Here is a 13,186-nt window from a genome sequence, read left to right as displayed (position 1 = left end):
GCTCATCTTTTCTCAGCCTTTGGATTTGTTTTGTTTGGCAAATTGGAATTTTATTTTGTGGTTGTGATTCACCAGCCGTTTGAAGAAATTCCCGTTACTTTACCTTTCAAAAAGAAAAGAAAAAAAATGGATACTTGAAATCACCATTTTACCCCCTGCAGTTTCATAAATGCCCTCAAACATTCTTAAAGATATAAAACAAATCACAACCGTCCAAACCCAGAAAGTGATTTGATATTGCCCCACGCCAGCTTCTCTCATGTGAACTCCAACGGCATGTTTGGCTTAAGACTAAAGGCCAAAAGACTTATTCCCACCTAAGGTATACTACCCTTTAATTTTTTTAAAACTCAAACACCTACTCACAACAAAATTTTTATTAAAAATTTTAGTTAAAGTTAGAGGTAAAATCATCATTTAACAAAAAAATTAAAATTTTATCATATTTTTCTCTTTTATATTTAAAAACTTATATTTTTCTCTCAATCTAAAGTTTGAAAAGTGGCAAAATCCCTCTAGGGTTTGTTTCCTTTTCTCCAGCTCCGATTTCTCTTTCTCTAGCCATCGACCATCCTCTCTTCTCCCCTTATCTCTCCTGCGGTCTCTCTACCTACCCTCTCTAGCCGTCTTTGGTCAGAGATGAAAGACTAATTGTCTTCCTCGGGACAAAGATAATCGGTCTTCATCAGAGAGATAAAGACGACGTGTCTTCATCTCTGATCGAAGATAGCCAGAGAGGCTAGGGAGAGAGACTAGAGGAGAGATAAGGGGGCAAGGGAGGACAACCGACGACTGAGAAAAGAAAAATCGATGTCAGAGGAAGAGGAATAAATCTTAGGGGGGTTTTGTTACTTTTCAAATCTTGAGCTGGGGGGAAATGTAAGTTTTTAAATACGAAGAAGAAAAATATGATGAAACTTTAATTTTTTATTAAATGACGATTTTATCTTTAATCTTAATTGAAATTTTTAACTAAAATTTAATTATGGATAGGTGTTTAAATTTTTAAAAATTAAAAGATAAAAAATTAAGTTTTTACTATATCTTAGGTGAGAACAAGTTTTTTGGCCAAAACTAGAAGGTCTCCACTATTCTCCCTAAAGTAACCCAACTAAACAAACGGGTTCTCCAACAAGCGGACCACCAAAAATTCTCACACATGACAAGTTATTCTAATTTGTAAATGGATTTGAATTAAACTGAATTTAAATATGTCTTAATAAGGATTATTTGAATTAATTGAAAAGGTTATTAGAAGGGTCTCAATTTCAAATCATACTTAAATTAAAATATTTAATTATTTAATTTAATTAAAATTGAATGGAAATTGAACTGATTTGGTTGAGATGCAACCCTAATTCTGATTGGGTGATGATAATCAAATGGGCCAGAACAGCTAATCAAAAGCTTTCACAATTTCAAAAGCTTAAATTTGAAAAATCACAAAAAAAGGAAAAGTTGAGCACATTTATTATATTATGACACTCTGATGAAGATAAGGCTGAAGGGACACTGAACCAACCAGTGTCTGTCAGCATCCCTCTGCCCTTTCCAGAACGATCTTCCAAACCCTAATCCAACCCTTAATAATGATGCGTCTACATTAATCTAAATTTAAAAAAACACATTAAAGCAAATCAATGATGAAAATAATAAAAAATTTATGACAGCCAGCTTTGTCTTTTGGCCACAAAATATAATGCTTAATAGTGACACAAACACAACCCATCTATAAATCCATCTTTTCTATTTCACTTTCTTATTACTACTACTACTATTACAACAACAACAGCTTGCACAGACTAGGGTTGTCTTGTTTCTTCATAGAGAGGGAATCTTTTGAGTTTTTGGAGAGGTTGCAATGGAGGGCAAAGAGGAGGATGTTAAGCTCGGAGCTAACAAGTTCGCTGAGAGGCAGCCGATTGGGACGTCAGCTCAGACTGACAAAGACTACAAGGAGCCACCACCAGCTCCACTGTTTGAGCCTGGTGAGCTCAGGTCATGGTCTTTCTACAGAGCTGGTATTGCTGAGTTTATGGCCACCTTTTTGTTCCTTTACATCACTATATTGACTGTCATGGGCGTCTCTAAGTCCAACACCAAGTGTACCACAGTTGGTATCCAAGGTATTGCTTGGGCCTTTGGTGGTATGATCTTTGCCCTTGTTTACTGCACTGCGGGTATATCAGGTTAGTAGATGATCAAAGTTCGTTTCTCTGTTAATTTTTGAGGGGAAAAAAGTTATCTTTAATGGGTTTTGTTAACTAGATCTGTTTGTTTTGGTGTTATAACAGGAGGACACATCAACCCAGCTGTGACTTTCGGTCTACTTTTGGCTAGGAAGCTATCCCTCACGAGGGCTGTTTTCTACATGATCATGCAATGCCTCGGTGCCATCTGTGGTGCTGGTGTTGTGAAGGGCTTTGAAGGTTCTGGAAACTATGAAAGGTTGCGTGGTGGAGCCAACTTTGTGAACCATGGCTACACCAAGGGTGATGGTCTTGGTGCTGAGATTGTTGGCACCTTTCTTCTTGTCTACACTGTCTTCTCTGCAACTGATGCCAAGAGAAATGCCAGAGACTCTCATGTCCCTGTATGTACCACTTTTACCATTTTCTACGTTGCTTTTATTTCGTTTCTGTTCATCAATATATCTAGGTCCTTTGATAAATTATGAGTTAAATTTTCATGCTTTAGACCTATTTCAAGTAAGATTTTGATGCTGGCAATTTACTTAGTAAAAGGGTTCAGTTTTAGATTCCTTTTTCAGTAATTTTGGCCGATGACATGAACGGAATCCTGAAATCTTAGTATCAAGGAACAGTTTGATACTTTGATTCCTCCAAATCCCTTCTTTATCTTGCCTTGGTCTTTCATGGAAATTTGGTTGGATTCTCTGGCTTCTATTGAATCCTTAAAAGAAAACTAGGGAAAACCCGAAGTGGGTTCTGGTTTACCAAACCGCTACTTGGTTCTGTGACTAGTAAAGAGTCTTGCTTGTATGGTGAATGGTTTCTTCCTGTCTGTAAAAATCAGCTTTAGGTAGGCGTAGGGCAGCTAGCAACTTCTTTCTCATCTCTCATGATGATGCTACCACGTGCTTTGTCTGGTCCTTTGTGTGATGTGTAAAGTGCCTTCTTTCTTACCCCTCCCATGGGGGTGGGACCTTCCACACCCACATCGAGAAAAACATTTTTTTAAAGTCTTAAGCAAGGAATCCCATCCCCTCATGGCTGTCTTTTTTAACAAGAGAGATAGTGAAAGAACAGTATGGTGTGGTCCTCCACCGCAAATAGAATTTAGAATTTGTGAGCATAATTTACACTTTTGTTTATTTTTTTACTGTGATTCTTTTGCAGATTCTGGCTCCTCTCCCCATCGGGTTCGCAGTGTTCTTGGTCCATTTGGCCACCATCCCAATTACCGGCACTGGCATCAACCCAGCCAGGAGTCTTGGAGCTGCCATCATCTTCAACAAAGATCTTGCATGGGATGACCAGGTAAATGAATTTTAATCCCGTCTTTCAAAAACATTTATTGCTTGGCCTTGTATTCATGAACTCAAATTTGTGTGTGTGAATTGCAGTGGATCTTCTGGGTCGGACCTTTCATTGGAGCTGCACTGGCGGCTGTGTACCACCAGATAGTCATCAGGGCAATTCCTTTCAAGAGCAGGGGTTAAGTTTGTCGTCCTATGTAATTTGTCAGCTTCATTTTCTCGTGGTGTTGTGTGTGTGTTTTGTGCATTTGGTTGTGTTCAGAGACGTGTGTAAATTATCTAGTACTGCTGTATTAAGGTTGTGACTATCTCAATGGATTCTTTTTAAGTTTTTAATTTATTTTCTGTTTTTCTCTTGGGTTCCCTTCCTTGGCAACATTATTGCCTAATGAGTATTCAAACTAAATTTGAATTAAATGTTCAAAGCTCTAGTTTGACAATACCGTTTGCATCCATTAGTGATTCATCTTTATGATATTGCTATTTATATCATTACTGTTGATTTTTCAATTTTTATTGTTTATCGGATTGAGTTTGAATTTATCGATAAATTGAGTTTAAATTGATTTTGTTTTTGGTTGGAGTCCATCCCAGTTGAGGTCAATTGATTAAGATGGTTAGTTGAGCTTGGGGCCTACTGGTTAAGGTCTCTGTTAGGCCCATGTAACATCCTTATCTGTTGCAATTGCTTGTGGAATTTGTAAAAAATTATTATTTGTATTATAATTATTAATATTTTACGAAATGTGGTACGTGATTTTTTACAATATGGTCTGTAAAATAATTTATATTATAAAATATATTAAATTAATATAATATAATGAATATATTTTATAATATGATTTATATTATTAATATATATTTAGAAAAATAATGTAATTAAAGTTTATATGAATAAATTTAAAATTTTAAGGGTATTTGTAATAAATTAAATTAATTTGTTTACTATATCCACGTTTAGAAAGTGTTTTGAGTTATAGAGCTTTGAGCGTCTGGTTTTGTATATTGTTTGAAGTTCGTGTTAAAGCGAGGATCTCACTTCTTAGTCTTGCGATAGTGAAAGAAACTCTTGTCATTCTCTTGTTGCGATTAAAATCTTTGCTTGGAACGGGTTAAACCCGAGAATAATTCATGCAAACCCGGAAACATGAAAATAATTGCGGGCCAGATACAATTCCTTGGTTTGGAGGTCTGGAATGGTTTGCATGTGCCATAAGATTTAACTGGATAGTCCAATTATAGGGTCGAGTTTTTGCATGACATTAGAACTCAGTGGGTTATGATTGATTAATTATGTTTCTAATGGAAAATTAATTACTACAAATTGTTGCATGCATTGGCTCCTGCAACTTTGATCTAAAGTGGAAAGTATTTATGAGGAAGATTTCTTCGTTTTCAAACAGTGTGCTTGGTGTTTTAACTAAAAAAAATAATTTTTTTTCTAACCATCGGTGAAAAAAAAAAAAAATCTTCTTTATCTGCCAAGTGCCAAATGGGTCTAGAGATTTTGCATGTGTATATTTTTCATGATAAGTTCCATGCTGTCATCTGTTTGCATATGATCATAAATAGCCAGATGATATAAATGTTGTATCTTATTATTCTTCTGTGGTGAAGTTTATACTAAAAAACCTGTTCTTGATGTGTACAGTGTCTTTCAAGTCTTCCTGATTGTCGGGTTGGCATTTTTGGACTTTATGTCATCCTTACAGACATATGAGTTTCAAGTTTGGCAGCTAAGTTGGCATCTTTACTGCTGATCTGTAGTTAGGTATTGAATCTTAAGTTGGGAATTGCGCCCTTTCTTCTGTAATTTTTGAGATATAAATATGCCTTCCTGGTGGGGGAAGTCTTCATCCAAAGAAGAAAAGAAGAAGGCAACAAAGGAAAGTTTTATTGACACAATAAATCGCAAATTTAAGATTGCATCTGAGGAAAAATCCAAAAGTAGATCAGGAGGTGCTGGGAGACGATATAATGACGCTGTTTCAGAAAGGGGATCTCTATCCCGAGTGCCATCAAGATCAACATCACCTTCAACATATGTATCACGTTGCCAAAGTTTTGCAGAAAGGGCTGCTCAGCCACTTCTACTTCCAGCAGCTCATCTTGCTCGTCTTGGTTGCAGTGATTCTGGAATTAGTGCAGCAACAAAACCAAGATTTGACAGAAGTTCCAAAACATCACTGATTTTACCCCTCCTAGCATCTGGATGTGTCTCTAACAGGTTGGATCCTACTGATGCTGAGGGAGATTTAGAAGCTGCTTATTCTTGTGACAGCTCCAGTGATAGTGATTATCTACCAGATTCTCGTCTCCTTAGTCCCTTGACTTCTCTGCATCCACAAGCTGGAGGGGCTGTCAATGAGTCTCGTAATGGCCGGCCTAATGATGTGAAACAACAAAGCCATCGATTGCCCCTTCCGCCTATAACAATCTCTAATACTTCTCCTTTTTCTCTCTCATGTTCAACTGCAACATCTCCATCAGTCCCCAGAAGTCCAGGCAGGGTAGAAAATCCAGTTAGCCCTGGTTCACACTGGCAGAAAGGAAGATTGCTGGGGAGAGGCACATTTGGACATGTCTACCTTGGTTTTAACAGGTCTGTTGGCGAAGTTGGTGTCTACTTAGCTCCTGTAGTAATTCGATATTTTATGTTCCCTTTTAATGAATTTTCAGCATTTCACTCATGTTACCATTGTTTTCTTCCACTTTGTTTTTGTTTTTGTTTTTTTTTTCCTGTTAGCAATACAAGAAATTAAAGGTAGTTTTGGTTCTTATTAAACGCATATGAGCATCAAGTTGATCCTTGTTTTATCCCATTGAACTTTAGATCGAAGATGTGCAGGGTTCAACATTGATGTTATCCTTCTGACAATATTTCGTAAAATTGAAGTTATAGACTACATTTTTACAAACTTAATGCATATCTTATATTCTGATTTTACTTTATCGTTTGGGCTTTGGTGAGAATTGTGAGATATGTGGCAAGTGAATTTATCAACTGTTGTTCATTTACCCTCTCTCTAGATTTTTTTTGGTAATTCCTTCTCCCTAGATTTTGCATATATGATTTTCTTATTATACTTTGTTCTTTGGGCTTTAGAGAAGCGGTGAGATGTGTGCTATGAAGGAGGTAACTCTATTTTCGGATGATGCAAAGTCAAAAGAAAGTGCACAAAAGCTGGGGCAAGTAAGGTTTTTTCTTTAATTATTTATTTTTTAATAAAAGTATTTTTCTGTCTCTTTTTTCTTGATTAATTTAAGTATTTGTTGGGCTAGAAGCAAGCTTTTTAGTTTGAAGAATTTATGGGTTCTTTTAGGGGCAACATTCTCCATTCTAATGATTTTTGACAGGAAATTGCAATGCTGAGTCGCTTAAGACATCCAAATATAGTGCGGTATTATGGATCCGAAACTGTAAGTTCCATATACTTTTCAGCTTTATTGCTGATAATATTTATTTAGAGTAGCTTCGAGCAGTAAATTTGTGAGAATTTGATCGTTGAAAAATTAGTTGGCTATGATTTTTCTCCTACATTTCTAAATCTTACAGGAAGTTCTGCTACTATACAAGTGTACCACTTTTGTACTTGATATGATTCAATTTACATTTTTGCATATGTCTCCAAATGCTTTAAACAAATAGGTTGTATTTGGTAGACCTTCATATAAGAATTGAATCAATTGCCTTGGATAATTTCTTTTGTTATGAACAGGTAGATGATAAACTTTATATATACTTGGAGTATGTGTCTGGTGGTTCCATTTATAAAATTCTCCAAGAATATGGTCAGCTTGGTGAAGATGCTATACGCAATTATACTCAACAGATCTTGTCTGGGCTTGAATATTTACATGCTAAGAACACTGTCCATGGGTTAGTGTTGTTGTTAATAATTCTTTGTTTTGGTTCTAGCAGAAGCAGCAGTTATCTGATTTTGATATTTATGTCAGCTAAGTGCTGATCATCTTGGATCTTTGTTGTGCTTATGGATTAGTTTTAATCTTGTCCAGAGACATCAAAGGAGCTAACATATTGGTAGACCCCAGTGGCCGTGTGAAATTAGCCTATTTTGGGATGGCAAAGCATGTAAGAAAATATTTTTAAAATCTCTGTGCTATTTTCACAACCAACAGTCATAAATGAGTAGATTATGGTACTACAATTGTATAACAAATAGAATTCTAATGACATTATTACATTTATTTGTCCTAGACTAGAAGAATGAGTGTTTCTGTCAGTAGAAATTTGATATTTCATCAAGTGAAGTATGTGGGGTTTATTCTAATATTGTTTATCTGAAGTGCAGATCACTGGGCAGTCTTGTCCTTTATCATTCAAGGGAAGCCCTTATTGGATGGCACCTGAGGTCAGAGTTGTTTTTACCATTATTCCCTTACTTCAAGATTTTCTTTGATGCATTATGAATATTTTAATTGCAATGATTATTCAGGTCATAAAGAATTCAAATGGTTGCAATCTTGCTGTTGATATATGGAGCCTTGGTTGTACTGTTTTGGAGATGGCGACCACCAAACCACCTTGGAGTCAGTATGAGGGGGTTAGTAAAATTTTCATAAAAAGAATTGACATGTTTTATTTTAAAATTTATGTGCTGGAATCTTAATTATTTTGCCAGTTTTCTTCAATTGTTAATTTATGTATCATACTGACGTTTCTTTTTATCATTTTGTGTATGTGCTTCTTTGAAGGTGGCCGCTCTGTTCAAGATAGGAAACAGTAAGGAACTCCCTGCTATTCCTGATCATCTCTCAGATGAAGCAAAGGACTTTGTGAGGCTCTGTTTGCAACGGAACGCAGCTTGTCGTCCTACAGCAGCTATGCTTTTAGAACACCCTTTTATTAAAAATGCTGCCCCATTGGCTAGGAACCCAGCTGTGACTTTCGGTCTGGTTTTGGCTAGGAAGCTATCCCGCACGAGGGCTGTTTTCTACATGATCATGCAATGCCTTGGTGCCATCTGTGGTGCTGGTGTTGTGAAGGGCTTTGAAGGTTCTGGAAACTATGAAAGGTTGCATGGTGAAGCCAACTTTGTGAACCATGGCTACGCCAAGGGTGATGGTGCTATGTGCTGCCATTCATGATAACTTGCCACTTAGTTACACTAGAGGGAGGTGGAACGTGGATTGACTTAGTCTACTTTAGTTATTTGTTTGTTCCGAATAATAAGCCACACTTAACTATACTAGCCGGAAGAGGAATGTGGATTGACTTAGTCTAATTTAAATAGTTGTTTATGCATGTATATTAAGTCACGAAAGCCATGAAATGTTAGTGGATAACTTTGCTTTCCTAATTCTTAGCATTATTATATTCTTCACAACACTATATTATATATAGTCGATAATATCTACGATAAAAGTAAAGTTTTAAAAGCCATTAACATTCCCTCTTACTTATCTTCATCTTCTTTACTCTCAAAATTCAATATATCAGTGGTATCAGAGCCAAGTTTCTACCATGGATACTCATGGTAAAACGAATGCCGAATTTTGCAATGAGGTCAACAAAATCTTAGCGTGACATGAATCAAGTTTTGATCAGGTTAATGCTGCCCTGCAAACAATGTTTATTGAGCTTTAAGCTCTACGAGCCTCCCGAAACTCACAAATTAGCCACATTGAAATTAACCCATTTTCCTAGAGAGAATCGTCACATTCCCCAAATGCTACTCACACTAACACTAGTAATGGCCACCATCACCAAAACCTCAAATTATCTTTCCCAAAGTTTAATGGCGAGGACCCAATTGGATGGGTCTACAAGGCAAAACAATATTTTAATTTCCAAAATATTGTACCTGGCCAATAAGTTCAGCTAACATCTTTCCATCTAGAAGGCATCACCCTACAATGACGTAAGTAGTTAACGAAATTTTGTGGGCCACTTACTTGGGATGAATTCACCAAGGCTATCATGCATCGATTTGGTTTAACTGATTACGAAGACTCATCGGAAGCTCTAACCCGATTTAAGCAGACCTCAACTATAGCAGCTTACCAAGAAGTTTTTGAAAAACTTTCCCACCAAGTTGACGATCTTCTTGAAAATTTTCTCATCGGTTGCTTTATTGTGGGGTTTCTAGATGACATTCACCTAGATGTAAAAATTAAGCAACCTCACTCCTTGACAGATGCAATCGGAGTCGCTAGGCTAATTGAGGAATGAAATCAATTACAAAAGAAACCAAACCAACTATTTCGCTCCTAACCAGCTTTATTGGCCCTAAAGGTCAACCGCAACCCAACAGCTGGCATAATGGGCCCCTTAGCAAATCGGCATGTGAATTCAAGTTCAAATAGTCCTCTAACAACATTCCGTTGAATCACCAATCAAGAGACATGAGAGAAGAGGTTATGTTACTATCGTGATAAGAAGTTCATTTCAAGCCATTGTTGCGAATGTCCACAATTGTTCATGATCAAAGACTCACCGCCTCCAAGTTTAGAGGATAATAATAATGCTTGTCAAGAACCACAGTGTCTAGATGCAATGACTGAAATTTCCTTTCACGCAATTGTAGGAACCAATCATCCTCAAATAATACGTGTCTTAGGCAAACTAAAAAACAAAAATATAACTGTGCTCATAGATGGTGGTAGCACCCACAATTTCATTGATCGAACCATAGTTAGCAAATATAGGTTACTTATGATTCGAGACAAGAACTTTCAAGTTATGGTGGCCAATCAAGAGAAAATAGAATGTGTTGGGCAGTGTCAAGCACTCACCATCATTATCCAAGGTTATTCCATCACAACAGACTATTATGTTCTTTCCGTTGCAGCATGTCAATTGGTCTTAGGGGTACAATGGCTTGAGACTCTCGGACCTATCGAGACGGATTACAAGCAATTAACCATGACCTTCAAAGTTGGAGGGGTTCTCCACACTTTCCAAGGATTGAAGCATGCTGACATTGAACCTTTAACAAACAAAGAACTTAATAGCCTACAAGGTATTGAGCTTTTCTTCCAAATCACCCCATCTGTTAATGGCCCCTAACATAACTTACACCCAACATGATTCGTCTCCTCGCTGAGTTTTCCTAAGTATTTAAACCACTTACTAGCTTACCTCCAAAGCGATTGCATGACCATCGAATTCCATTGCAGTCAAATACGAAACCTATGACTGTGAGACCATATTGATACCCTTATTACCAGAAGACTAAAATAGAAAAATGGTGAAGTAGCTTCTACAGTCTGGCTTGATAAGGCCCAGTAATAGCCCATTTTCATCACCAGTTCTATTAGTTAAAAAGGCCGATGATGATTGACAATTTTATGTAGACTACTGAACATTGAATAACATAACAGTCAAAGATAAATATCTAATTCCTATGATTGATGAGCTTCATAGAGCTAAATTCTTCCCTAAATTAGATCTATAGGTTGGTTATCATCAGATTCGAGTGCATGAAAAGGACATTTTGAAAATAGCTTTTTGAACACACGATGATTTTGAAGCTGGTAATTTACTTAGTATAAGGGTTCAGTTTTAGATTCCTTTTTCAGTCATTTTGGCCTATGACATAAGCGGAATCCTGAAATCTTAGTATCAAGGAACAGTTTGATACGTTGATTCCTCAAAATCCCTTCTTTATCTTACCTTGGTTGGTCTTTCATGGAAATTTGGTTGGATTCTCTGGCCTCTATTGAATCCTTAAAATAAAACTAGGGGAAAACTGAAGTGGGTTCTTTACCAAACTCTACTTGGTTATGTGACTGTTAAAGAGCCTTGTTGGAATAGTGAATGGTTTCTTCCTATCCGTAAAAATAAGCTTTAGGTAGGCGTAGGGCGGCTAGTCACTTCTTTCTCATCTCTCACGACGATGCCACCACGTGCTTTGTCTGGTTATTTATGTGATGTGTAAAGTGCTTTCTTCTTACCCCTCTCATGGGGGTGGGACCTTCCACCTTAAGCAAGGTATTCCATCCCTACCATGGTTGTCTTTTTTAACAAAACAATTAGTGAAAGAACAGTCTGGTGTGGTCCTCAACTGCAAATAGAACTAAGAATTTGTGAGCATAATTTACATTTTGTTTTTTTTTTTACTGTGATTCTTTTGCAGTTGTGGCTCTTCTCTCCATCTGGTTCGCAGTGTTCTTGGTCCACTTGGGTAGCTTCCCAATTACCGGCACTGGCATTAGCCCAATCAGGAGTCTTGGAGCTGCCATCATCTTCAACAGAGATCTTGCATAGGATGACCAGGTAAATAAATTTTAATCCCGTCTTTCAAAAACATTTATTGTTTGGCCTTGTATTCATGTACTTAAATTTGTGTGTGAATTGTAGTGGATCTTCTGGGTCGGACCTTTCATTGGAGCTGCGCTGGCGGCTGAATACCACCAGATAGTCATCAGCGCTATTCCTTTCAAGAGCAGGGGTTAAGCTGGTCGTCTTATGTAATTTGCCAGCTTCATTTTCTCGTGGTGCTGTGTGTTTTGTGCATTTTGTTGTGTCCTGAGACATATGCAAATTATCAAGTACTGTTGTATTAAGGTTGTGACTATCTGAATGGATTTTTTCTTAGTTTTTAATTTATTTTATGTTTTTCTCTTGTTTCCTTGACAACATTATTGCCCGAAGACTAGAATATGTTCGAATTCGAACTAAATTTGAGTCAAATGTTTAAAACTTTAGTTTGACAATACGCTTTGCATCCATTAGTGATTCATCTTTACAATATTACTATTTATATCATTACTGTTGGTATTTCAAGTTTTATTGTCTGTCAGTTCGAGTTTGAATTTATCAGTGATTTGAGTTTAAATTGATTTTTTTTTTGTTAAGTCCATTCTGGTTGAGGTGGACTGGTTAAGGTGCGTAGTTGAGGCCCACTAGTTAAGGCTTTTGTTCGGCCCATGTAACAATCTTACCCATTGCAATTGCTTATGTAATTTACAGAAAATTATTATTTGTATTATAATTATCAATATTTTATGACATATGATACGTCTTTTACAATATAATATATGTGTAAAATAATTTATATTATAAAGTATATTAAATTAATATGATACAGTGAATGTATCTTACGATATAATACATATTCAAAAAAATAATATAATTAAAGTTTATATGAGAAAATTTAAAATTTTAAGAGTATTTATAATATTTTTTGAAATGATGATGAATCAAAAGATATGATATATATTACTAACATAAGTCAATACATAAGATATAATATTCGATACAAAAAATTAGAGTTTTAATACACAATATAATACGTAATTCAACTATTATGATTTATAATTTGACAACTATGATATAATAAATTTAATATTGTCAATGCACTGAATGACTTGAATATAAAATATTTAAAACTGAAATCTTTGTTTAGGTCAACTGAATTGAGATTTTATTTTGTTTGCGTAAACAACTCGAGTTGAAATAAATTTGAACATTCAATTGTAAATTAGTTGGGAAATTCAAATGAAATATAAAATTAAATTGATTTTTAAATGGAATTATAGTTCTTAACTTGTTAATTTTAATTTGATGGAGGGTGTTTGCATCACTAAAAGAATTCCTAACATACCACAAACAAAAAGATTTGTCTACTTAAAATATAAGTATCGATGATTTATTACGCGATTATGTAATTTTGAGTGGATGATACTATAATATTTAATTATATTATGATAAATTATGATTCG

The 13,186-nt window shown here is 35.9% G+C and overlaps 2 protein-coding genes across 2 annotated transcripts; both read left to right on the top strand.

Moving 5' to 3' along the window:
- The first annotated feature begins 1,676 nt into the window (after nt 1–1,676).
- LOC123209943 (probable aquaporin PIP1-2) lies at nt 1,677–3,939 on the top strand. The gene is made up of 4 exons (XM_044628045.1): nt 1,677–2,189; nt 2,295–2,593; nt 3,360–3,500; nt 3,587–3,939. Exons 1-4 carry the CDS (start codon nt 1,862–1,864, stop codon nt 3,680–3,682), a joined length of 864 nt encoding a protein of 287 aa, XP_044483980.1. The 5' UTR covers nt 1,677–1,861; the 3' UTR covers nt 3,683–3,939.
- Nucleotides 3,940–5,081: 1,142 nt separating this feature from the next.
- On the top strand, nt 5,082–8,820 carry LOC123209941 (mitogen-activated protein kinase kinase kinase YODA-like). The gene is made up of 8 exons (XM_044628044.1): nt 5,082–6,105; nt 6,606–6,692; nt 6,857–6,919; nt 7,219–7,379; nt 7,517–7,592; nt 7,813–7,872; nt 7,957–8,064; nt 8,216–8,820. Exons 1-8 carry the CDS (start codon nt 5,329–5,331, stop codon nt 8,606–8,608), a joined length of 1,725 nt encoding a protein of 574 aa, XP_044483979.1. The 5' UTR covers nt 5,082–5,328; the 3' UTR covers nt 8,609–8,820.
- The last annotated feature ends 4,366 nt before the right edge of the window (nt 8,821–13,186 follow it).

The sequence above is a fragment of the Mangifera indica genome, chromosome 3, assembly GCF_011075055.1.
Source record: "Mangifera indica cultivar Alphonso chromosome 3, CATAS_Mindica_2.1, whole genome shotgun sequence".
Taxonomy (NCBI): Eukaryota; Viridiplantae; Streptophyta; class Magnoliopsida; order Sapindales; family Anacardiaceae; genus Mangifera; species Mangifera indica.
This window is presented reverse-complemented; position numbering and strand designations above follow the sequence as displayed.